This window comes from Canis lupus, chromosome 3 (genome assembly GCF_048164855.1).
Source record: "Canis lupus baileyi chromosome 3, mCanLup2.hap1, whole genome shotgun sequence".
NCBI lineage: Eukaryota > Metazoa > Chordata > Mammalia > Carnivora > Canidae > Canis > Canis lupus.
The window spans coordinates 7,734,579-7,759,918 of record NC_132840.1 but is presented as its reverse complement, the minus strand read 5'-3'; the positions used below and the strand labels follow the sequence as shown (position 1 = coordinate 7,759,918).

General features: G+C 43.1%; 3 protein-coding genes across 18 annotated transcripts in view; 1 reads left to right on the top strand and 2 right to left on the bottom strand.

Moving 5' to 3' along the window:
• PRMT7 (protein arginine methyltransferase 7) overlaps positions 1–16,458 on the bottom strand; it is a 46,637-nt gene extending 30,179 nt beyond the window's left edge. For 6 of the 12 annotated variants that reach the window (XM_072816264.1, XM_072816248.1, XM_072816307.1 and 3 more), the window contains exons 1-4: positions 12,939–15,129; positions 11,153–11,330; positions 8,119–8,155; positions 788–937 (exon numbers count right to left, since the gene is read on the bottom strand). In XM_072816264.1, the coding sequence (XP_072672365.1) occupies positions 788–937; positions 8,119–8,155; positions 11,153–11,247 (282 nt within the window). In that variant the 5' untranslated portion in view covers positions 11,248–11,330; positions 12,939–15,129. Of the gene's footprint in view, positions 1–787; positions 938–8,118; positions 8,156–11,152; positions 11,650–12,938; positions 15,130–15,522 lie in introns of those variants that run through there. The other 6 variants (XM_072816256.1, XM_072816276.1, XM_072816296.1 and 3 more) reach the window with 4 other exon arrangements.
• On the top strand, positions 13,036–24,585 carry SLC7A6OS (solute carrier family 7 member 6 opposite strand). Its single transcript, XM_072816381.1, has 5 exons — positions 13,036–13,309; positions 13,434–13,718; positions 20,538–20,741; positions 22,290–22,410; positions 23,382–24,585. Exons 1-5 carry the CDS (start codon positions 13,115–13,117, stop codon positions 23,510–23,512), a joined length of 936 nt encoding a protein of 311 aa, XP_072672482.1. The 5' UTR covers positions 13,036–13,114; the 3' UTR covers positions 23,513–24,585.
• The window catches only part of SLC7A6 (solute carrier family 7 member 6), a 39,744-nt gene continuing 38,561 nt past the window's right edge, over positions 24,158–25,340 (bottom strand). For all 5 annotated transcript variants that reach the window (XM_072816363.1, XM_072816372.1, XM_072816367.1 and 2 more), the window contains one exon: positions 24,158–25,306. The gene's annotated coding sequence lies outside the window, so the exon portion shown is untranslated. The remainder of the gene's footprint in view (positions 25,307–25,340) is intronic.

Below are 25,340 nucleotides of genomic sequence, written 5' to 3'. Positions count from 1 at the left end.
AATTTTGTAGGAAAAGTGTTTAAATATATGACACCTTGGGGATCCCTGGGTGGTCCAGTGGTTTAGCACCTGCCTTTGGCCCAGGGTGCGATCCTGGAGTCCTGGGATCGAGTCCCACGTCAGGCTCCCAGCATGGAGCCTACTTCTCCCTCCTCCTGTGTCTCTGCCTCTCTCTCTCTCTCTCTCTCTCTCTCATAAATAAATAAATAAATAAATAAATAAATAAATAAATAACACCTCTTCCCAAAAGCTGGGAAGAACATACATCAGAGTTTTAACAATGGTTAACTAAGTTAACACACTATTTTACATTTATGATATTTCCTAGACTGGAATGCAATATTTACATTAATCAGAAAAACAACATATCTTTAATGTTTTAGTAAACACCCAATTCTTGACAAACATACTAAGATAGCTAGCTTTGTGGGGACATTTAAGCTAACAGATCTCAACCTCAGTGCAGAGTCAAAACTCCCAATGCCCAGGTCCCATCCCAGAACAACTAAATTAAAACAAAGGGGAAGGATGCAATTAGGCATCAGTATTTTTTGAAGCTACTTAGTGATTCTGATATGCAGCCAAAACTGAGAACTGCTATTTTCCAAGGAGAAAACAAGTCCCTGAAAGAAGGAACTGTGTCTGATTCATCTCCATATCCTAGAACCTGGCCCTGTGCTTGGGCACAATGAACACTCCTTGAATGTCTGCGAACAAATGGATAGACAAGGTGCATGAGGGACTTCCCAAATAAGACACAGGACACAGAGTGAAGAGCATAGCTCACCTCAATGGCATAGCAGAAGTCAGCCCCTGCCGTGACCGCCATCATTGACAAGAGTCCTGTGCCAGTGCCAATGTCAAGAACCAAGGCCTTCTGTCCTCTGGCCTTCATCCTGCTCACAGCAGACCGGATACCTTGATAATATTTTATATTCTAAGAGAAACAGAGAAACCACTGTCACTTCATACCAGTTACTATAAATAAATGGAAAGTTCTTTGTTTAGTCTGGGAGTCATGGCTAGCAGCAACAGTGTTAAGTCATGATCCCACGGCTTTCTGGCCCCTCAACGAACAGCACTGGGAGCTGAGTCAGGCAGGTCCTGCGAGACTCCAAGAGCATGGGGTCAGCCTCTTGCCCTTTATTTGGCGACTGCCCCTCCCCTCCACACCCAATTCTCTTCAGTACTCTGCTTAGAGGGGCTGGGGCTCTGCCAACCACATTCTCCTTTTCCAGCTATTCGGTATGAACAAGGAAACTAGAGGGTGGCAACTGGCAGTGGGGAGAAAATTCATGCTTTCCCAAATGGTTGCTGCTTTCATCAGGGTCCTCCTGAAGTGGGGGCTGGCTCCAGTGCCAACTCATCTCCTTCCTTTCCTCACCAGCCGCCTTGGGCCCCTTGGACAGCAGCAGCACTCAAGCAGCTGCCCCTCTGAGAGCTGAGCACCAGCCACAGGACCTCTTCTCCACACTTCAGGGCTCAAGAATGTCACTCTTCTCTCGGGTTTCCTCAGTCCTAGGCAACGTGGCTGCTTTCCGCAATTACTACCACGAGGTAACCTTCCCGCTTGTGTCCCAGGCCTCCCACATCTGTTACCAATTCCCTCTGCTGAAAGAGTAACCTGGCCTAGGGCTTCCTTACTGGACTCTAATTCACACAGGTTCCTTGTCTACAAAATAATCCCCTCCTCAGGAAATCATTTCTTTGTTTTTAGTTCAGGTACTTAGTAGCTTAAACAGATACGTTTTCCAACTGTAACAGTTTGGCTCAATAGGTATCCTGACTCTTCTGTCAAAAATAACTAATAATGATGGGGAAAATACTTGCAAATCTCTTTTAGTGCACTAATGAGCTGGCAAGTTAGTAAGAAGCATTAAGAGGCCAAAACAGGGATCCCTGGGTGGCACAGCGGTTTAGCGCCTGCCTTTGGCCCAGGGCGCGATCCTGGAGACCCGGGATCGAATCCCATGTCGGGCTCCCGGTGCATGGAGCCTGCTTCTCCCTCTGCCTGTGTCTCTGCCTCTCTCTCTCTCTCTCTGTGACTATCATAAATAAATAAAAATTAAAAAAAAAAAAAAAAAAGAGGCCAAAACACCTGGAAGTCGATTCCCAGCCCCCGAACTGAGCCTTAAAATGATGGTCCAACGGGCTGACACCTTGATCACAGCCTGCCAGGGACCCACAGCCCAGGTGCATAGTGAAGCTAAGCCAGATTTCGAACTCGCAGAAATACGGAGATAGTAACTCTCCTCAGCCATTAAATTTTGGGATAATTTGTTATGCAACAATACATAACTAACATAGGACTGGTAACAAAAGGACAATATTCTCTGACCTAAGTGCAATCAAGTTACAAATCTCAGTAACAAAAATATAAATATTCTAAAGAAAAAGATTTTTGAACATTGAGAAATTCTAAAATCACAGATAAAAGACTAAATCAAAAGAATTAGAAACTATCTGTAACTGAATTTTTTTAAATTACATATCAAAATTCGGGGGATAGCTAAAAGCAATATTTGGAGAGAAATATATTAGAAAAGACAAAAGACAAAGTAATCATCCACCTCAAAAAAATTAAAAAGAGGACTACAACATAACCTCCAGACCAGCAGATGAATAAAAATAATAAAACACAAAAATTAGCTAACTAGGGAATATAGAGATTTTATAGGACTTTTTAATAAAAATTATTTCAAAAATCTAATAAAATTAACGAACCTCTGCTAAGTCCAAAAAAAAAAAAAAAAAAAAAAAAGTGGGGGAGAAAAAGTAGTGACCAAAAACTGGAAATGGGGAGCTGGAACACGGTATCAGTATATATGTGGCAGGTATTAGAAATTAAAGATTATGAACAGGGGTGCCTGGGTGGCTCAGTTGGTTAAGCATCTGCCTTAGGCTCCCAGAATTCTGGGATTGGCCTGCATTGGGCTCCCTGCTCAGTGGGGAGTCTGCTTCTCCCTCTGCCACTCCCCCTGCTTGTGCTCTCTCACTCTCTGTGTCAAATAAAATCTTTTTTTAAAAAAGGCTATGAACAACTTCTTAGCAAATAAAATTCCTTTTTTTTTTTTTTTAAAGATTCTATTTATTTACTCATGAGACACAGAGAGAGAGAGGCAGAGACATGGGCAGAGGGAGAAGCAGGCTCCCTGTGGGGAGCCAGATGCGGGACTTGATCCCATGACCCGGGATCATGCCCTGAGCGAAAGGCAGACACTTAACCACTGAGCCACCCAGGCATCCCAGTAAACAAATTTTTAAAAAATCAGACGAAGTAGACTTTATACTGGAAATTCAATGCAACACACTAGAGCAAGAAAAAGTGAAGTAAGATCTAGAAAGAAAGAAAGTTGTTGTTATTCACACATGAATGTCTATGAAAACCCAAGATACCTACAGACAACTTCTGCCACTAAGTAAACTTAATAAAAACCAAGTGAAATTTTATGTATCAGCAACAGCCTTTAAAACATTGGCAAAGGGGCAGCCCGGGTGGCTCAGCGGTTTAGCGCCGCCTTCAGCCTGGGGCGTGATCCTGGAGACCCGGGATCGAGTCCTACGTCGGGCTCCCTGCATGAAGCCTGTTTCTCCCTCTGCCTGTGTCTCTGCGTCTCTCTCTCTCTCTCTCTGTGTCTCTCATAAATAGATAAAACCTTAAAAAAAAAAAAAAAAAACCATGGGCAAAGGGAAAGATTTCTTAAACAAGAGATAAAAGCCAAAGGCAGATGCTTGAACTGACTGAGCCACCCAGGTACCACTACTATTCTTTTTTAAACCATACGTACACATATTATACTCTTCTGTATGTCTGTCACAATAAAATAGATTTCAAAGAATAAGAATGGTACCAGATCTTGGGCAGCCCGGGTGGCCCAGGGGTTTAGCGCCACCTTCAGCCCAGGGCCTGATCCTGGAGACCCGGGATCGAGTCCCACATCAGGCTCCCTGCATGGAGCCTGCTTCTCCCTCTGCCTGTGTCTCTCTGCTTCTCTCTCTCTTTCTCTCTCTGTGTGTCTCTCATGAATAAAATCTTAAACAAACAAAAAAGAATGGTACCAGACCTCAAAATAGTAGCACTGAACTCTAAAAGAAAATGGAGGGCAGCCCCGGTGGTGCAGCGGTTTGGCGCCACCTGCAGCCTGAGGCGTGATCCTGGAGACCCCGGATCGAGTCCTGCTTCGGGCTCCCTGCATGGAGCCTGCTTCTCTCTCTGCCTGTCTCTCTCTCTCTGAATGAATAGATAAATAAATCTTTAAAAAAAAAAAAAAGAAAGAAAGAAAGAAAATGGAGGGCAGCCGCAGTGGCCCAGCAGTTTGGCACCCCGGCTTTGGCCAGGGGTGTGGTCCTGGAGAACAAGGATGGAGTCCCATGTTGGGCTCCTTGCATGGAGCCTACTTCTCTCTCTGCCTCTCTCTCTCTGTATCTCTCATGAATAAATAAATTAAATCAAAAAAAAAAAAAAAGAAGAGAAAAAATGGATAGGGGTACCTTGCTGGTTTAGTCAGTGGAGCATGCAACTCTTGATCTTGGGGCTGTGAGTTCAATCTCCATGCTGGTTGTAGAAATTACTTAAAAATTAAATCATTTTTAAAAAGGTAAAAAATTAAAAAGTTTTTAAAAATGGATATTGTCAAAATTCTGATGGGAAGTGATTTCCAAACTAGAATCCATATTCAGTTTAACTCTTTTTTTTTTTTATAGAATTAAACTTTTTTTTTTTTAATTTTTTATTTATGATAGTCACACAGAGAGAGAGAGAAGCAGAGACACAGGCAGAGGGAGAAGCAGGCTCCATGCACCGGGAGCCCGAAGTGGGATTCGATCCCGGGTCTCCAGGATCACGCCCTGGGCCAAAGGCAGGCGCCAAACCACTGCGCCACCCAGGGATCCCTTTTTTTTTTTTTTAAGGAAAAATCACAGCCCAGGGCGTGGGCCTGGAGTCCCGGGATCGAGTCCCGCATCAGGCTCCCTGCACGGAGCCTGCTTCTCCCTCTGCCTGTGTCTCTGTCTATGTCTCTCTCTCTCTCTCTCTCTCTCTCCCCCCCCCTCTGTGTCTCTAATGAATAAATATGCCTGTGTCTCTACCTCTCTATGTGTCTCTAATGAATCTTAAAATCTAAAAATCTCTAATGAATCTAAAATCTTAAAAAACAAACAAATATATTATAGGAAGTTGGTGGTATAGTGGGGAGCACAGCTGCCTTCCAAACACAAGTACATCCCTCCTAAGCAGGAGATGTGTGGCTTTCTGTGTGTGGCTGTGGGATAACAGAGGGAGAATAGAACTGGGACCTGGCCTGGGAGTTTCAGTACAGCCACGAGCTGATCACCTGAGAAACCTGGTTAGCACCATCCTCAACAGTAAACCAGGGTCAGCATACCCTCCAATTAATGACACCCATTAAATTAGCTAAGGCTTTTTAATTACCCAATTTTGAAGCTACTCCAGTGAAACTGAAGCCCTCTTAAAACGCAATTTGGCAGTGTCTAACAAGAATCATATCTACATTCAAAACCCTAGACTAGGGGATCCCTGGGTGGCGCAGCGGTTTGGCGCCTGCCTTTGGCCCAGGGCGCGATCCTGGAGACCCGGGATCGAATCCCACATCGGGCTCCCGGTGCATGGAGCCTGCTTCTCCCTCTGCCTGTGTCTCTGCCTCTCTCTCTCTCTGTAACTATCATAAATAAATAAAAATTAAAAAACAAACAAACAAACAAAAAAAAACAAAACCCTAGACTACACCAAAGGAGATATTCCAATGACAAGTAACTGCATAGAAATATGTTTGACATCATTAGTCATTAGAAAAAAATGGAAATTAAAACCAGGATTAAATGTATGTTTAACATATGGGCCCAGCAATTCCACATATAGATATATACCCAAAAGAGATGAAAATGTGTCCACACAGACTTGCATGTGAGTTTTCATACACAGGATTGCTACAACAGCCCAAACTGGAAACAATCCAAACATACATCAGCTGATAAATGGATAAAATAATGGAAAAATCTATATAATTGAATGTGACTTAGCAATAGGAAGGGATGAATACTAAGACATATTCAACATGAGTGAACCTCAAAAACATGATGAAGAACATTATGTGTTCTTATGTGAAGAACACATAAGACTATCTCTCACATGATTTCATTTACATGAAATTTCCAGGAAAGGCAAAACTGCAGTGACAGAAAGCTGGTCGGTGATTGCCTAGGGCTGAGAGCTAGCACTGGGAGGGACTGCAAACAGGCAGGAGCTAATTTTATGAGGTAATAGAAGTGTTCTAAATAACGACAAAAGTAAGGCACCATGCAAAAGTACAGAGAAATTAGTTTACCTTGGCTGTGCCACTAACCAGCAAATTCTGACTCCATTTCCTCATGGAGAGAATGGTGAGGAGGGGAAGCAGAAGTTAAAGTGGTAAATAACGAACAGTCGGGAACATTCCTCCAAGGAATTTGGATTTTACTTTGAAAGCAGTGAGAGACCACTGAGGACAGTGCTAAACTGGGTTCTCAGGGTTTTTGTTTTTAGAGATTTTATTTATTTATTCATGAGAGGCACACACAGAGAGAGGCAGAGGCACAAGCAGAGGGAGAAGCAGGCTCCATGCAGGGAGGCCGATGTGGGACTCGATCCTGGAACTCCAGGATCACGCCCTGGGCCAAAGGCAGGCACTAAACCGCTGAGCCACCCAGGTGTCCCTCTCAGGGTTTTAAGTAGAGGAAACACACAGATTGGCGTTTCAGAAAGATCTCTTGGGCTGCTATGCAGAGAAAAAAAAACAGAGGCCAACACTAATAAACGAGGTCTGAGCAGGCAGTGGAGTTGAAAGACCCATAGGATTTGATGACAGATTGCAGGCTCAGATGAGGAAAAGGGTGCCATCTTTCTGGCCTGCCGAATGAATGGATGGTAATGCCATTCGTCCAAACACCCTGGAAGCTGAGGTAAAAAGGATCCTCTTTGCAGATGACACTAAAATCAGAGAGGCTCACAAGAATCCATTAAGAAGCCAAGACCATCAGGGCGCCTGGGTGGCCCAGTGGGTTAAGCGCCTGGCTCAGGTCATGGTATCAGAATCCTGGGATCAAGCCCCGCATCAGGCTCCCTGCCCCACAGGGAGTCTGCTTCTCCTTCTCCTCCTCTGCCCCTTCCCCCTGCTTGTGTGCGTGCTCTCTTTCTCAAATAAATAAAATCTTAAAAAAAAAAAAAAAAAGGCAGCAACGGCCAAGACCATTAAGCTAGAGAAAATGAGTCAAAACCAGGAACAATGTTTGTTCCACATTCTATAATTCTCCAACAGCTCGGCAAAGGCACTCAGATATTTGATGAAAATCAGGGAGGCACCCAGCCCCCCTTGATGTAGCCTACAAACTAATGATGCTTAAGGAGATTGTTCTGTCATGATGTTGCCAAGAAGTATGCAGCCTGAGCAGTTAACCAGGGTAGACACTACCACCAACACAGCCTCACAACCAACCCTACCATTTGCCTTGATCCTTCTCCTGCTCTGCACTGCTCAGTTCGCCCTGCATTCTTGGCCTTCAAGCCTCCCCATTTCTAAGCCATCCACATGAGAATGACTAGACAACCATTCTTTGTAGACCAGAAAAACTTGCGTTGCTAGCTATCATAACCAGAACTACAACATAGTCCAAACAGGAAAAGAAAACAGAGATGAAACAAAAATGGGAAAAGGGAAAATAAAAATGAAATATCACTGTGCAATGGAAGCCAAATGTGCTTTACTAAGTAGTCTGGAGTGGCCCCTAGAGATCTGATTTTAAAATTACTAATGGACTATACAAGGTCAAACTGTAATTAAGAGGAAGTTTTATCTAGAAGGGACTATGGAGATTAGCTAATATATCCCATTCCTTTCAAATCCTATAAATAAGATCTGCAGAGGTCTCGTGTCCTTTCCAAGGTCACACTCAGGTAAATAGTAGAGCTGGAAGTAGGACCCAGCCTCCTGACAGATAGCCCAACCATTACACCATAATGGCTCCCTGCATTATCCTAACAACATGCCTCTGGAGGGAATGTTTAACCTTATAACTAAAGGTTTCAAACACCACAGCAAGATAATGGTTTCCTTTTATACTTACTCTGTCTTTGTCATGCAGCATATCAGCATAGGATGATCTAAAAAAAAAAAAAAAAAAAAAAAAAAAACAGGTCAGAAATCTCTGCTAATGATATCCATCAACTTATGAGAGCAATCACATATATAATATAATGCATTCCTGGGACACCTGGGGTGACTCTGCGGTTGAGCGTCTGCCTTTGGCTCAGTGTATGATGCCTGGATACTGGGATCGAGTCCCACATCAGGCTCCCTGCATGGAGCCTACTTCTCCCTCTGCCTATGTCTCTGCCTCTCTTTCTCTATGTCTCTCATGAATGAATAAAATCTAAATAAATACATACATACATACATAAATACATAAATATCTTTAAAATACATATATATAATGCATTCCTAAATCAGATGGACAAACATCCAGGCCAGCCCATTTTATTTTTTATTTATTTCTGAACAATAATTGACATTCAATGTTACATCAGTTTCAGGTATACAACATAGTGATTTGACAAGTCTATACTCAATGCTCACTACAGTAAGTGTAGTCACCACATAACATTATTACAATATCATTAACTATATTCCCTATGCTGTACTTTACATCTCTAATCCAGGTCCATTTTAAACTATTTTAATGGAGTTATAAGCTGTCATTCTCCAGTACTGCAGGGACAAAAATCTTAGAGAAAGATGTTTATTTTCAGCAAATAACTTCAGCCTTAAAATGCTCTGGTAGGGCAGCCCGGGTGGCTTGGCGGTTTAGCGCCACCTTCGGCCCAGGGTATGATCCTGGAGACCCAGGATCGAGTCCCATGTCAGGCTCCCTGCATGGAGCCTGCTTCTCCCTCTGCCTGTGTCTCTGCCTCTCTCTCTGTGTCTCTCATAGATAAATTAAAAAAAAAAAAAAAAAAAATGCTCTGGTAGTTAGCCCTCACAGTAATTCCATAGCCACCAAAATATTGATCATGTTATACATCACACATTTTTTTTTAAAGATTTTATTTATTTATTCATGAGAGAATAAATAACTTTATTTATTAAAGCCCAGAACTTTCCCTTATGTCATCAGGGAGAACAAAGAGCTTACCAAACTACAGGCTGTTAAAGGGAAGAGAGTTGCTTTTCCCTATTTTCTGTCACATTAATTCACAAACTTGGAAAAATTTCTGGCAGGGTCAGGATAAACCTCCAGAACTCAGCAATCCCAGTCCAAAGATGCTTGCTGAGTTCCAAGTAAGAGCTAAGTGGCTCTCACTAAACAGAGGATTTCCAGCTTCAGGTCAACGTTAATCACTAGAGAAGTTTTTTTATTTGTTTTTTTTTTTTTTTTTAATTTTTTTAATTTATTTATGATAGTCACAGAGAGAGAGAGAGAGAGGCAGAGACACAGGCAGAGGGAGAAGCAGGCTCCATGCACCGGGAGCCTGATGTGGGATTCGATCCCGGGTCTTCAGGATCGTGCCCTGGGCCAAAGGCAGGCGCCAAACCGCTGCGCCACCCAGGGATCCCCTATTTGTTTTTATAAAAGTAGGCCCCATACCCAAAATGGGGCTTGAACTCATGACCCTGAAATCAAGAGTCACATTTCTCTACTGACTGAGCCAGCCAAGTAGCTTCGAGGGCTTATTTTATTTTATTAAAGATTTTTTATTTGTTCAGTTGAGAGCGAGAGCGCCAGCTAGAGCATAAGCTGGGCAAGGGGCAGAGGAAGAAGTAGTAGCAGACTCCCCACTGAGCAGGGAGCCCAGTGACTATGCGAGGCTCAAGCCCAGGACCCCGGGATCATGACCTGAGCCAAAAGCAGATGTTTAACCGACTGAGCCACCCAAGTGCCCCTGGAGAACTTATTTTAAATGCAGATTCCCATGACACAAGGAAATAGATCCTGATCAAGAAAATTGGGCTGGAGTCCAGAACTACATACTTGAACTGGTGCCTCAGCCAACTGCGACATAGGCCGTTCATACTCTACACTTTGCAGAGCACTGTACTAAAAGAACACTGTTCTTTTTTAAAGTGGCACAACAAGGCTTTTACATGTGAACCCACCTACAATTGCTTAGTTGAAATCTGGTTCTGCCTTTCAAGAGATGTTTCTGGTCCCCATCTTCCCAGCCTCATCACCCAATCTCCCCCACTACTCCACAGATACTCTAAGCACTACCAGACCACTCCACCACTAACATCCAGGATTTCTGTCCCAGCTGGACACTCCCTTTTCCTGAAACACTCTCCTCTTTTCCACTTTCCAGCCATTTCCTCCTGGTTCTCCTGCCTCCTCTATTCCAGGATTCCTTTTTCAGGTGGAGACCTTTCTCATTCCACACCCTCACTGACCCTGGTCTCTTCAGCCTGGATGTCCAAACCCAGACACCTATTCTCCATCACCTTCCTCTTCCCAGCAGTACCCATTTCCACTGTGTTCTCCCTCTTGGGAAAAACAGCTCCATCCACCTTGTCACTCTAACCAGAAATCCTGGGTGCTTCTTGAATTTTCTCTTTCTTCACTGTATCCAATAAGTTACCAAACTCAAGCTCCCTCAAAGCTCTCTCTTCTCTCCCCACCTCTACTGCCTCACCTGTGCGGTTGTATATCACTCACATGGTTTCTGCTTCCTCCAACCTACTTTCCACACTGTTCTCAGTAAATGTTCCAAAATGCAACCTAATCTGTTTTCTCCCTGCTTAACATCTAAATCACTCTGAAAATAATGACCAAAATCTTTAGAAAGGTAATGTTTTTGAGCCTTTATATTCTGCCCCACACATTGTATTTCACTCACCCATCAAACAACTCTAAATTAAGGATATTATATGAGGAAACATAACATTTTTACATATATCGAGCTGTTACATGACATCTGACTCTTCACATTGAAATGACTTTGCTTAACTCCCAAACAAACCTCTAAGCAGACCTGCTCGTGACCAACATCTGCCCCGATCCGAAACACTGGGTAATGCCTATTCCACATTCCCATCCGATTCCAGGGCTCCCGCTTGGAGATTGAGTGCCCTCACCCAGCTGCAGCCAACTGTGAACACAGCCCTGTTACCTTGCAATCTCCTGGTGGTAATCATAGTGCTCATCCTCCTCCAGCCACTCCACAGATCCCGTGGTCGGATTGGCCCGCCCGCAGAAGACTTTCATGATGCCAGTCAGCTCTTCAGTTTTAGCACAGAAAAGCAGCCTTGCCAGATTACTTCTTGTGGACAGATCTAATCGTCAGAAATCTATTCACACCATAATGCCCAAATTGTAGAGAAAAAAAAAAAAATTAAGACAAAAAAAAAATCAAGAAATAGCCACTTGTGTCAAAGCCACTGAAAATATTAATCAGTATTTTAATCTTTCCAGCAAGAGTTTCGATTTTACATTCAGCATAGAACATCAAAAACTGTAATATGTAAGTTCATGAAGCTATCTGGAAACTGCAGCAGTCCTCAGTGATTCCAAGGGGTGGGAGAATCAAATGAGCCCCACAGGTGCATCTGGGTGCAGCCTCAAGGTAAAGGCAAGTGAGGAGAGAAATAAAGCAGAGGAAACCGGAGGCTAAAAGGAAAGGAGAAACAGACTGAGGTTGTGGTAAAAGAGTGCCGCCAATACTGCCTCAGGATATTAAATGTTTAGTTTAAGGAAAAATACAAAGCATTCAAACTATGAAGACCTTCATCTAAACAAATATATCATAGCTATAAGCAAACATGGATAATCCCAGAAATATTAAGTCAAAAAATAAGCAAATCATAGAACATATACAATAGGACATTAATATAAATTTATAATTATGCAAAACAAAAACAACATATTCTTCAGGAATCACACTAAAAAGTATATGAGGGAATGAGGACAGTGGTTATTCTTAAGAGGTAAGGGAAAAGGCTGGATTCAAGGAGGGCCACACAAGGGACTTCAAAATAGCATCGTTCTATAAATGGATGGTGGGATTAAAGATGTTTATGATACTGTCATTCCTTATGCCTTACCATTTTTAAAAAAGATTTTATTTATTTATTCATGAAAGGCACAGAGAGAGAGAGAGAGGCAGAGACACAGGCAGAGGGAGAAACAGGCTCCATGCAGGGAGGTTGATATGGGACTCGATCCTGGGACTCCATGATCAAGCCCCATGCTGAAGGCAGGCACTCAACCACTGACCCACCCAGGTGTCCCTATGCCTCACCATTTTTAATAATGATTACTTCTTACCTAGTCAATATTTAATTTTAAAAACATTTTTTAAAAAAAAGTGACTGAAGCACTTTAAGCACAAGTAGTAATCGAGTATGGGTGGGCTTCTGCAAATCACACTGGGCCATACCGGCTTCGGAAAGAGGTTTGGATTTTGTTTTACATGCCCTGGGAGCCACTCAAGAGTTTTAAGAACAAAAATGTCGTCAGGTACATGCTTCTACAAGGCCGCTCTGGCTAAGGTGTGGTGAATGGACTGATTCCCAAATACTCAGAACTCTGTGCCTGGGGAAATCGAGCCCATTAGCAGTTCCCTGAAAAAAGAAACGTGGCCCAGCTAAGCGTGGGATGGTTGGAGCGCCGTATGATTGCGGTTCGAGTCTCTCGCTGAAAGGAGGTGCCAAGTACTATAATCAAGGTTCCCGTGGGGGTCACCCGACAGAATGGCAGAGTCGGGGCCCAACCGTATCCCAGTTCTCTTGCCAGCCCAGAAGCTCTGAGCCTTGCTGGAGAGTCCGGAGGAGACGCACACCACGGCGGCCCAGTACGTCCACGCCAGGTTCGTCAGCCAGAGCCCGTGGGCTCAAAATAGATGATGGCTGCCCCCGGGATTCTGCTACCCCACCTTCCCAACACGCCCAGGACCTCACCCTCCGCGGGAACCGTCGCGTTCACTTCCGCAGCCACCTCCACCTGGACGCGGCTGGCAAAAGGGGCGGGACCTCCCAGCGCCCGCCGAGCGTGCCGGCAGCGAGTCCCGGAAGCGGAACTTGAAGGCTCTCCCGTCGCACCCCGCGCGTTCCCACAGTGCTCCGCGAATGCCGCTATGGAGGCCGGCAGGACCGCGGTTCTTCGCGTGAAGCGGAAGCGCAGCGCAGAGCCGGCCGAAGCCCTTGTCCTCTCCTGCAAACGCCTTCGGAGCAGCGCAGTCGAGTCGACGGCCCAAAAGACAGTCCCCGAGGATCTTGAGAGAGGGCCGGAGAATAATGTCTTCCAATTGGTGGCCACCGTGCGCTCCCAGGTATTGGGCGGGATGGAGCCAGTGTTTGAAGGGATCTTAGGGCGCTGCCGGGGCGAAATTGTATCTCTGATTTCTGCACGAACCTGCTCACGCCGGCTTCCCTCCCCTACGACCTCTCCTACAGGAGGAGCCGGTCCAGGCGCTCGTTCGAGCCGCCCTGCGCCCTTCCCGGGGCAGCCAGCAGCGTATCCGCCGCGACCTCCGCGCTTCGGCTCGGGAGAACCGGCAGGAGGGTCGCTACCGGGTGATTTCTAGCCGCAGATCCTCAGGGATTCCCTCAGGTGGCCTGGAGTCCGAAGACCCACCGGGAAACCCAGAAGCCGCCGAGGACGCGAGCTTTCAGCTGTTCGACCTGGTCCACGAGGAAGAAGACGACCCAGAAGCTGTCGCCACCGGAGGCTCCTCCAAAGTGAGTACCCGCCCGGAAGAGAGGGAGGGCTGGGCTTCGCCGGACCAAGAGTCTGGGCGTTAAGTCTGCACACGTAAGAGGAGGCACACGGCTTCGCCTTACTGATGGATGATCTCTCGGCCGTGGTAACCTCGTTTAACAGATTAGGTTATTTATTCAACAAATATTTACTGAATCCGCACTATGTGCCAGGCACATACGTTCTTAGGTTCTGTGGATATAGCTTTGAGGACTTAACATTCAGGTAGAAGAAAGAACACTGTTAACTTCAATGTCAGATGGTGATAGGGGCTGTATGAGGGTGAGGAGAGCAGGGAAAGAATGGTTCCATTTCAGAAAAGGTCTCAGAAAATGACAGAGTGAGAACTTGAAGGAGGTGAATGGCAAGGCACTGTGGATATCTGAGAGAAAAGCAGTTTGGTGTTTTCAAGATCAGTGTGCCTGGAGCCCAGTGAACTGAGGAAGAATAATAAGGAATTTGGGAGAGGATTCCTGCTAGACTCTGAAGGCACTTGTATGGACATACTGCCTTTCACTTTGAGATGGGGAATTACTGGAGGGTTTTGAGCAGTAAAGATAGAACAGATGGAAAAACTCACCAAAGGGATGTTAAGGACTAGTATTGGGTAGTGAATCAAGTTTGAGGCAGATTCAAGTGTAGAATGCAAGTCTTGTCACATTTAATCCAATGTTCTTTCCGTTGTTACATTTACTAAATTTGTTTTGTACCTCAGTTCCAAAAAAAAAACAAACTCTACTACGTTGTATTAAGACTATAGAAATAGAAAATTCTCAACCTAAGGTTTGTCTTCTCTTAATAATCATTTTTTTTAACATCACCCTTCACTTCTTTCAATAGTTCTTGAAGTTTAAAAACTGATTTTAATTGAAAATATATCAAGCAAAAAATATTTAATCATAGTGGTAGTATACTTGGATAACAATTTGGGCATGATGACTATAGCCACATCTTCTACCAAAATGAATGGAAGACTGATTCATGAGTTACAAGTAAAATACCTTTTAAAAGTAAATCAGCATTCAGTGGAATCAAATAACTAGTTTAATTTTATAACAAAAACTAGTATGTAAACTGATGAAGCATGTGTACACAAATTTTTCCCAAAAATGGAATATAAACTGTAAATACATAAGAAAATGTTTGCACATGAGAGTGGGACATCTGGCTTGCCAGCGGGCACCTTCATTTTGCATGCAACAGAAGAGCAATTTAAAAATGGGCAATGTTGGGATCCCTGGGTGGCTCAACGGTTTAGCGCCTGTCTTCAGCCGAGGGCATGGCCCTGGAGACCTGGGATGGAGTCCTGCATCAGGCTCCCAGCAATGGAGCCTGCTTCTCCCTCTGCCTCTCTGTCTCTCATGAATAAATAAATAAAATCTTTAAAAAAAAAAAAATGGGCAATGTTGAGAAGGGCAAGATTTTTGTTCAGAAGTGTGCCCAGTTTTACCATACTGTCGAAAAGAGGCAAGGCAAGCACAAGACTGGGCCAAAACGCCATGATCTATTTGAGCAAAAAGATAGGTCAGGCCCCTGGATTTTCTTACAAGGACGCCAACAAGGACGAAGATATCAGGGCCACTAGGTGGCTCGGCCAGTTGAGCATCTGGCTCAGGACACGATCATGGACGGGGTCCTGGGATCCAGCCCTGCTTGGATCATGCTCAGTGGGGAGTCTGCTTGTTCCTCTCCCTCTGCCTCTCCACCAGCTTGTGCATGAGCTCTCTCGCTCTCTCCCTCTCTCTCAAATAAGTACATAATAAATAAATAGAACAAAGGCATTACCTGGGGAGAGAAGACATTGATGGAGTATTTGGATGATCCCAAGAAGTACATCCCTGGAACAAAAATAATTTTTGCTGACATTAAGAAGACAGGGGAGGGATTCCTGGGTGGCTCTGTGGTTGAGCGTCTGCTTTTGGCTCAGGTCGTGATCCCAGGGTCCTGGGATCGAGTCCCGTATTGAGCTCCCCATGGGGAGCTTGCTTTTCCCTCTGCCTGTGTCTCTGCCTTTCTCTCTCTCTCTCTCTCTCTCTCTCTCTCTCTCTCATGAATAAATGGATGGGATCTTTAAAAAAAAAAAAAAAAAAAGGGATCCCTGGGTGGCGCAGTGGTTTAGCGCCTGCCTTTGGCCCAGGGCGCGATCCTGGAGACCCGGGATCGGATCCCACGTCGGGCTCCCAGTGCATGGAGCCTGCTTCTCCCTCTGCCTGTGTCTCTGCCTCTCTCTCCTCTCTCTCTCTGTGACTATCATAAATAAATAAATAAAAATAAAAAAAATTAAAATTAAAAAAATTAAAAAAAAAAAAAAGAGGAGAAAGGGCAGACTTGATAGCTTATCTCAGAAAAAGCTAGTTAGGAGTAATTAATTGGCTACCACTTAATTACAAAACAAAAGTGTCTTTTTTTATGTGTACCATATTTAAGTTGATCTCATACACGAGAATTCAGACCATGAATGGCTGATAGAATATTTCTTTTGTACAATCCGGATTTAAATAAGATTGGCTTGTGGTTAAATGAATAGGATTGGAGTGCCTGGGTGCTTCAGTGAATTAAAGCATCTGCCTTCTGCTCAGGTGGGATCAGAGGGTCCTGGGATCAAGACCCACGTCAGGCTCCCTGCTCAGCAGAGAGCCTGCTTCTCTCTCTCTCTGCCTCCTGTTCCCCCTGCTTGTGTTCTCTCTCTCTCTCTCTCTCTGTGTCAAATAAATTAAAATCTTTTTTAAAAAATGAATAGAATCATGGGATATCTGGGTGGCTCAGTCGTTGAGTATCTGCCTTCAGCCCAGGGTATGTGATCCTGGAGTCCTGGGATCGAGTCCCTCATCAGGCTCCCTGCGTGGAGCCTGCTTCTCTCTCTGCCTATGTCTCTCCCTCTCTCTGTGTGTCTCTCATGAATAAATAAATAGTCTTTAAAAAAAATGAATAGGATCAGTTTTTTGAACTTTGATAGTAATTCTTGTTCAGTAAGTGCTAAACTGTTTTTCCCCCTCCAAAGATTTTATTAGAATTGATTAGGGGCACCTGGGTGGCTCAATGGTTGAGTGTCTGCCTTTGGCTCAGATCATGATCCCAGGGTCCTGGGTCCAAAGCTCCCACAGGGAGCCCGCTTCTCCCTGTACCTATGTCTGCTTCTCTTAGGAATAAATAAATCTTTAAAAAAATTAATTAGTAATGTTCAGCTTTTTAAAAGTTTTTTAAAGTAATCTCTACACCCAACATGGGCTTGAACTCACAACTCAGAGATCAAGAGTCATATGCTCCATTGACTGAGCCAACCAGGCACCCCAGTAATGTTCAGCATTTCACAGAGTTGGTAAATGCCATCTCTAAACCTGTAGGAGATTGGTTTCGTATTTAAATTCATATAACTTGTCATATTAACATATATGTAAATAATGAGGAAATCCCTTCACTGTTTCATAGAACAAGACTCAGCTGTGTTTCAAGTTGTGTTAACTTGTTAAAAGTCCCGGGTTGAAGATAAGCTGGCAATGTGCACTTTTATCTTTTTGGTCTTAACTATGCCAATTCAATTAAAATTCCCTGCATCTAAAATGTTGCTCTTTGCTTAATGGGAGGTATTTTAATGTGGCTTATGTGTAATATTAAAGAATACTTAATGCTTCTCATATTTTATAGATAATCTCTAAGGTCAGATGTTTTTAAAATTCAGTGTGGCAAAGTATAGTAGCAAATTTTGCTTGTGAATTCTTTACATTGCTTGTGATTAAAAGTAAGCCAGATTAATTATTGTCCTTTTTTTCAGGATTATCTTTTCAAACAGCTGTTCAAAAACACAACTGTAGAATTTTTTTTTAAAGAGTTTATTTATTCATGAGAGACACAGAGAGAGAGAGGCAGAGACATAGGCAGAGGGAGAAGCAGGCTTCCCTTGGGGAACCCAGTGCAGGACTTGATCTGGGGACTTCTAGATCACACCCTGAGCCAAAGGCAGATGCTCAACCACTGAGCTATCCAGGTGTCCCCACAACTGTAGAATTAATCACAGATTTTACAAAAATGTTTGCCCTCAGTAATTATTTTTTTAAAAATGGATTTAAGCTGAAAGAAAATTTGGGGTTTTATGCCTACTAGACTCTCAGGGGAAAGGTTGTTGATAGCACTGCTGGCAAGGCCATGATCAAAATGGTACACAATTGTCGTGCTTAAAATTGATGCAAGGCTTTTGGAAAACAGCATGGTTTTACATACCGGGAATCCTAAAAATAGCTTGAGGCCTATTCTAAAACTACTTAAATTTATTTTTATTGTTTGGATCCTAAAGCCATCCAAACAAGTATCTACAGAAATTTTAAAATAGTGACAGCATTTTTGCCACATATATTTCTCATTAATTTGATACCATTTAAATTTTAAGCAAATAAAGTACTATTTTATAGTACTTTTATAGAAATTTTATAGAAAATCTTAAGAAGTGAAAAAGTTCAGTTTATTTTATCTAGTGATCTTATTACCTCCAGGATTTATGCTAGCGAAATAATTCAGCAGAAGCAAACAGCTATGGTATTAACAAAAGCTTATTGTTGATTTACTGAGTAATTGCTGTACATTAAGTACTATGCTAAGTATTTGTTATGTTTTCTTTTAATTTAACTCGTGATCCTTACCAGAACCCTTTGAAGTAGGTATTTCATCTCTATTTTTCGAATGCAGGAAACAACATGTTCATTGCAATATTCTTTATGGAGGCTAAAAATTATGTCTGAGAAATTGACATACACAACTGCCTGCACCATTAAAGTAATAACCATGAAGACTGGCGAGACATTAAATATGTTTATACTGTGCTGTATGTTGTATACTTGAAAATATGGGTAGGCACACATAGACTAAAGAATAACTTTTCTTTTATAAAAATATTCATTATAGAAAATTTGAAAAAATATGGGAAAGTAACAAGGGGTGGAATCACTCATTTTACCCCCATCACAAAGGTAATTGGAATAAAATTAATTTGTTGTCTTCTGAGTATAAAATTCTATGTCTGGCATTTTTCTGTTTGCCAGTCTTTGTAAATATTTTAATGGCTACCTAATTTGCTGGACTAAGGTGGGTAACTTGTGAATTGGAGTCACAACTTTGCTTGTGAACAGCTTTGAAGTTTGTCAAGAATGCACAAAAATTGACATCTCTAGTTCCTTTTAACTTTGGAGCAAGGAAGAATTAATTCCTTCTTCCTCCCTCGGCTATGGAACACACCCCTTCCACCCCCCGCCCCAAGTATGGTGTCTGGTTTGAGCCACATAGCCTCCTCTGATGAACCTGTTGAGAGGGGTCATTTGCAGCATGTCCCTTGGGTTTCCAAACTGACCTGCGCTGCTCTGGATGACACAGCCTGTGGCACTGGAGTACATCTTCCCTGGGCCAATTCTATTCTGGGTCAATCTATCTTGAGCTGTTCTAACAGGAGGATTATAGGAGAGTCCACTCCTGGTTTGTGATTAAAAGTAGGACATCATTGGGCGCCTGGGTGGCTCGGTTGAGTCTGACTCTTGTTTTTGGCTCAGGTCATGATCTCAGTGTCATGGGATTGAGTCTCCCACCCCCACCCTGGGCTTCATGTTTGGAGGGGGAGTCTGCTTGATATTCTCTTCCTCTCCCTCCAGCTCTTGCCTGCTCACACATGCACTTGCTGGCTCTCTTGATTAAATCTTTTTTTTTTTTTTTAACGCATCTTGACTCAAAATTTGAGGGTTGTTTTTTGTTTTGTTTTGTTTTTTGTTTGTTTTGTTTTTTTAAGATTTTATTTATGGGCAGCCCTGGTGGCGCAGTGGTTTAGCACTGCCTGCAGTCCGGGGTTTGATCCTGGGGACCCTGGATCGAGTCCCACGTCAGGCTCCCTGCATGGAGCCTGCTTCTCCCTCTGCCTGTGCCTCTGCCTCTCTCTCTCTCTCTCTCTGTGTCTCTATGAATAAATAAATAAAATCTTTAAAAAAAATTTTATTTATTCATGAGAGACATTGAGTATCTGTCTTCAGCTTAGGTTGTGATCAGGGTCCTGGGATCAAACCCTGTGTTGGGTTCCCTGCTCAGCAAGGAATCTGTTTCTCTGTCCCTCTGCCCCTCCTCCTTGTTCATGCTTTTTCTCTCTCTCTCAAATAAATAAATAAAATACTTTTTTAAAGAAAAGACATCATTGTGGGCAAACCAGGTGGTGGTAGTCATCAGAGTCCAGGAATCGCTTTTAGACCCTTATATCACACAAATGCAGACCCATATAGAGATCAGCCATGGAGGTGCTGCTGGGGGCCTCTAGATCCCTAATGGAGATCTTCTCAGGCCAGTTTTTCCATGTGCTCTCTTATGTTGTTCAAGCACAAGAGAGCAGGGAGCTATCTTAAGTCTATCACAAAAGAAAAACTATACAATTATTTTAGAGATAATTGATTTTTTAATTTCATAGCTAATTAAGAGATTAGTAGGAAATAGGGATAAGAATCTTGAATCTAGGGGCACACAGATGGCTCAGTCAGTTAAATATCTGCCTTCCTGTCAGGTGATGGTCTCAAGGCCCTGGGATCAACCCCTACGGCATGCTCCCTGCTCAGCGGGGATCCTGCTTTTCCCTCTCTTCCCTGCTTGTGCTCGCTCACTATCTCTGTCACTGTCTCTATCTCTCTCTCAAACAAATAAAATATCTTTTTAAAAGAAGAATCTTGAATCTAACATAGACAACTGTAGAGAGACTTAAAATCTCACTCAAATCTTAGATTTCTCCTTTTGAAACACCAATGTTCAGATCATGTATATATTATCTTTTGATTTCTTTACAGACATCTGACCCAGATGTGATCCTCTGCAATTCCATAGAGTTGATCCGTGAGCGGTTGACTGTATCTGAGGATGGACCAAGAATCGGGCATCAGGAGGAACAGAAGGATGACTATGTGTATGACATTTACTATTTGGAGATGGCTACTCCAGGATGGATTGAGAACATCCTCTCTGTGCAGCCTTATAGCCAGGAGTGGGACCTGGTAAGGAGACCCATGAGGATGAGGTAGACTAAGCAATTCTCTAGTCAGGGTGCTTTGCTTCCCTGTGTTCCAAATTGCCTCCAGTGTGTTCAAGATTGTTCTTGGCTCTTTTTGTCCTTGCTTAAATGGAAAAACTTATTCTAAATACCTTCTTGGAACTGGATTTAGTGCAGGGAATTTTGGAAATGACAATCTACATTGATAATTTTTGCTTTTAATAGATCTTTTATAAAGTTTGCAATATAATTTTTATCATTTATAACACCCACTTTTGGGGGAAATCATATAGGGGCTTATAATAAGGACAGTAAACCAAAAATTCTTAACATAAATGGGAATAAAAGATTTTTTTTTTTTTAACTATCTTAAGGAGGGGAAACCTTGGATTAAGAAAGCGAACATCCTTGGGCAAACCGGGTGGCACAGTGGTTTGGCGCCATCTTCAGCCCAGGGTGTGGTCCTGGAGACCTGGGATCGAGTCCAGCATCGGGCAACAGGAATAAATAAATAATCTTTAAAAAAAAAAGAAGAAGAAAAAGAAAGCTAATATCCTTTTTTTTTTTTTTTTTTTAATTTTTATTTATTTATGATAGTCCCACAGAGAGAGAGAGAGAGAGAGGCAGAGACACAGGGAGAGGGAGAAGCAGGCTCCATGCACCGGGAGCCCGACGTGGGATTCGATCCCGGGTCTCCAGGATCGCGCCCTGGGCCAAAGGCAGGCGCCAAACCGCTGCGCCACCCAGGGATCCCAAAAGCTAATATCCTATATCATTATTTTGGGGTTTTTTAAATTTTATTTACTTTTTTTTTTTTTTTTTTTTTAAGATTTCTTTATTCATGAGAAACAGAGAGAGAGAGGCAGAGACACAAGCAGAGGGACAAGCAGGCTCCCCACAAGGAGTGCAATGCAGGACTCAGTCCCAGATCCTGGGATCATGCCCTGAGCCAAAGGCTGAGCCACCCAGGCGTCCCTTTACTTTTTAAGTAATCTCTACACCTAATGTGGGGCTTGAACTCACAACCCTAAGATCAAGAGTTGCAGCTCTATAGACTGAGCCAGCCAGACACCTCCTAACATCATTTTTTTTTTTTCAAGATTTTATTTATTCATGAGAGACACACACAGAGAGAGAGAGGGAGGCAGAGACACAGGCTCCATGCAGGGACCCTGATGTGGGACTTGATTCCTGGATTCCAGGATCATGCCGTGGGCTGAAGGCAGACCGCTCAACTGCTCAGCCACCCAGGGATCCCCAACATCATTATTCTTACAATAATTCTAAAGATTTATTCATGAGAAATGGAGAGAGACAGATAGAGGTAGAGGGAGAAGCAGGCTCCATGTAGGGAGCCCAAAGTGGGACTCGATCTTAGGACCACAGGATCATGCCCTGAGCCAAAGGCAGATGCTCAACTGCTGAGCCACCCAGGCATCCTATCCACACTGTGCTCTTAAGTGACTTCTCCAAATTGGTCTGCTAATAGCCTCCCCTACAGTACAGCCTTAGAGGTGTTGACTTATGCTTATGTTTGTGTTGAGATGTGCAGGTGAATGATGACCAGCAGCCAGAAGATATTTATGAAGATGATGATGATGAGAACAGTGAGAATAACTGGCGTAATGAGTACCCAGAGGAGGAGAACACTGATGAAGATGAAGAGTCCAGAGGTACATGAGTAGCAGCCTTAGATGGGAGGGGCCTGTTGAGATCCAAGACTGAGGTGTGCGCAGTTAACATGTACATCTTTACTGGCTTTCCTTCTCTGCCATTGAATTCCCAACAGCTCAACCACAAGCCATTGGAGCTATAGGATCCCCAAGAACTAGTGTTTCCAGAGGACCCTGGTGAGGTTTTAATGTCAGTCAGGCCTAGGTTCCAATCCTTAGTTCTGTCATTGCCTATCTGTGGGTCTTAGGGAAGTTACTTTACCTCATCGAGCCTGATCCTCTCTCCAGAAAACAAGAGAATATTGCACTAACTTCAGTGGTTGGGATTAAGGGAAACATCATAGCTCATTGTCTCTTCTGCTTCAGTCAAGGTGTTGGAGAGGTTTGCCAGTAGGAGCAGGGCTAGGATTTTGACGTGTCATTTACTTAACTTCTCAAGAAGTTGATCGGTTTACAGTGTTTTGGGAAAGATGCAACACAGACATGGTACCTGGGGGAAAGGAAGGAAAGATATTCTGGTGAAACAGTTCCTTCAGTGATTGTGTTCTTTGTGCCAACGAAAAGGATTTATTGTTGGTTAATGGAGGAACAATTAATTAAACTATGGAATATTCTATTAGGGAAGTATCTATGATATATGTTACATATATACATACATATATATACACATATATATATGATAAAAGGATAGGGGCAGATGTGAAATTATATTTACAGTATGACTACAACTATTATATAAAAAGAAATCCTATACTTAGGAAAGAAATGAAAAAATACTCCCAGTATTGTTGAGGGATTTGGTTTAGGTGGTAGAAACAGGATTTTTTTTTTTTTTTAATTCTAAATTCTCTTTACTGATCAAGTATTTTAGAATAGAGAACAAAAAACCAGACCTTCTTGAGATGGGAAATGGTTACTGTGGTCATCTAGAAACTCAAAACATCTAGAACCCATTCCTATTATCATTCTAGGCTCTGATGACTATGACAGCTTCAGTGAAGAGGAAAGAGGCAACAGCAGACCACAAATGTGGAGCAAATACCCTTTGGATGTGCAGAAGGAGTTTGGCTATGACAGCCCCCATGACCTGGATTCAGACTGATGATCCTATGATATCTGTGAAGTTCAATCATGTGCCCTTGAGGGCTCTGACTGTAGTTTCATCCACCCTGGTAACATCTTTGGGTTTTCTAGATTAACATAAAAGGAAAAAGCATGTCCAATAGCAGCATCCTACCAGTGAAAACGTGCCCTGAAGGATTGTCTTTTTCAGTAAGAGTACGGCCCCTTTGCTTCAAGACTCTACAGTCTGATCGGGGGAAATGCCATAAAAATGAAGCTTCCTAGTCTGGGGATTTTCCCATTCTCTTCCTGTCCTAAAGCCAATATGTAGAAGAGAAGCTCCTCTTTCCCTCAGCACTAAGATTTAGCTTTCCCATACTACCAGGCCACTGCCTCCACTAAAAGTCTGTTTCTTTTGGTAGAATCCAGAAGGACTACAATGGGTCCTTTACAGCAGCACAGACTGGATAGTGGGGGCCGTTGGAGAAGGAAGTAGGATCTGCCTGGTGCTGAGAGAGAGGTTTTAAGTTAATAGGGTCTCTACCTCCCTGCTTCCTGACTGATAATGCTTGTAAAGACTGCTGTCTTCCTTTGGCACTAGTGCCAGGGAGAACAGGATGTATGAGTGTGATACTCTGTGTTTAGTAAAACTTAAATATGGGAGCAAGAAATTCCTGGAAAACTCTTTTTTTTTTTTTTTTTTTTTTTTAAGATTTATTAGAACATAAGTACGAGGAAGGCCCATAGGGAGAGAAGCAAGAGAGCCTCAAGCAGACCCTCCACCGAGCACAGCCCAATGCAGGGGGATCCCAGGACCCTGAAACCATGACCTTAGCTGAAGTCAGGAGTCAGCCACCTAACCAGCTGAACCACCCAGCACCCCTACTTAAAAACTTTAAATCTGGGATCCCTGGGTGGTGCAGCGGTTTGGCGCCTGCCTTTGGCCCAGGGCGCGATCCTGGAGACCCCGGATCGAATCCCACATCGGGCTCCCGGTGCATGGAGCCTGCTTGTCCCTCTGCCTGTGTCTCTGCCTCTCTCTCTCTCTCTCTCTCTGTCTCTGTGACTATCATAAATAAATAAAAAAAAATTAAAAAAAAAAAAAACTTTAAATCTGAATGCCTTTTTTTTTTTTTCAAGATTCTATGTATGTATGTATATTTGAATGAATAAGAGCATGAGGAGGGGGTAGGGACAGAGGGAGAAGCAGGTTCTCCACTAAGCAGGGAGCTGGATATGGGACTTGACTCCAGGATCATGACCCAAGCCAAAGTCAGATGCCTAACCAACTTAGCCACCCAGGCACCCCAAATCTGAATGTCTTTACATGTTTTCCCACTGTACTCCCTCTCTCCTGTCTCCACTCTCCACCAAAAATGAGAGGCTTAGTGAGACAGAAGTTTCAGAATTACCCTTAGACACAAAGGACTTTAAGGAAAGTGAGGTAAAGGAAAACATACTAAGCTTAGCTTTCCAATGAGAAATGTTAACTCTTCACAGCACTCACTGAAAATAGTGACCAATTTTGTTACCAGAACCTCAATTCCCTATAAGCAAACCCTGACCCTACTTCTTTTCATACCACAAATGTCTTAGAGTTGGCATTTATTCTTCTAATGTAATATTGTCCCACAGAACTCTGTTCAAAGATGAATATGTTCTATATCTACACTGTTCAGAGGTAGGCACTAGCCACATGGGTCTCAGCTCTTGAACTATGATTAATGCACCTGGAGAATCAAAATTTTTATTAGCTACATGTGGCTAGTAACTACTATACTGGACAGCACAAGTCTACAAAAACAATACACCGAACCTGTGATTCAAAATGTGCCTTCTAAAAACAAAAAAAAAAAAAAAAAAAAAAA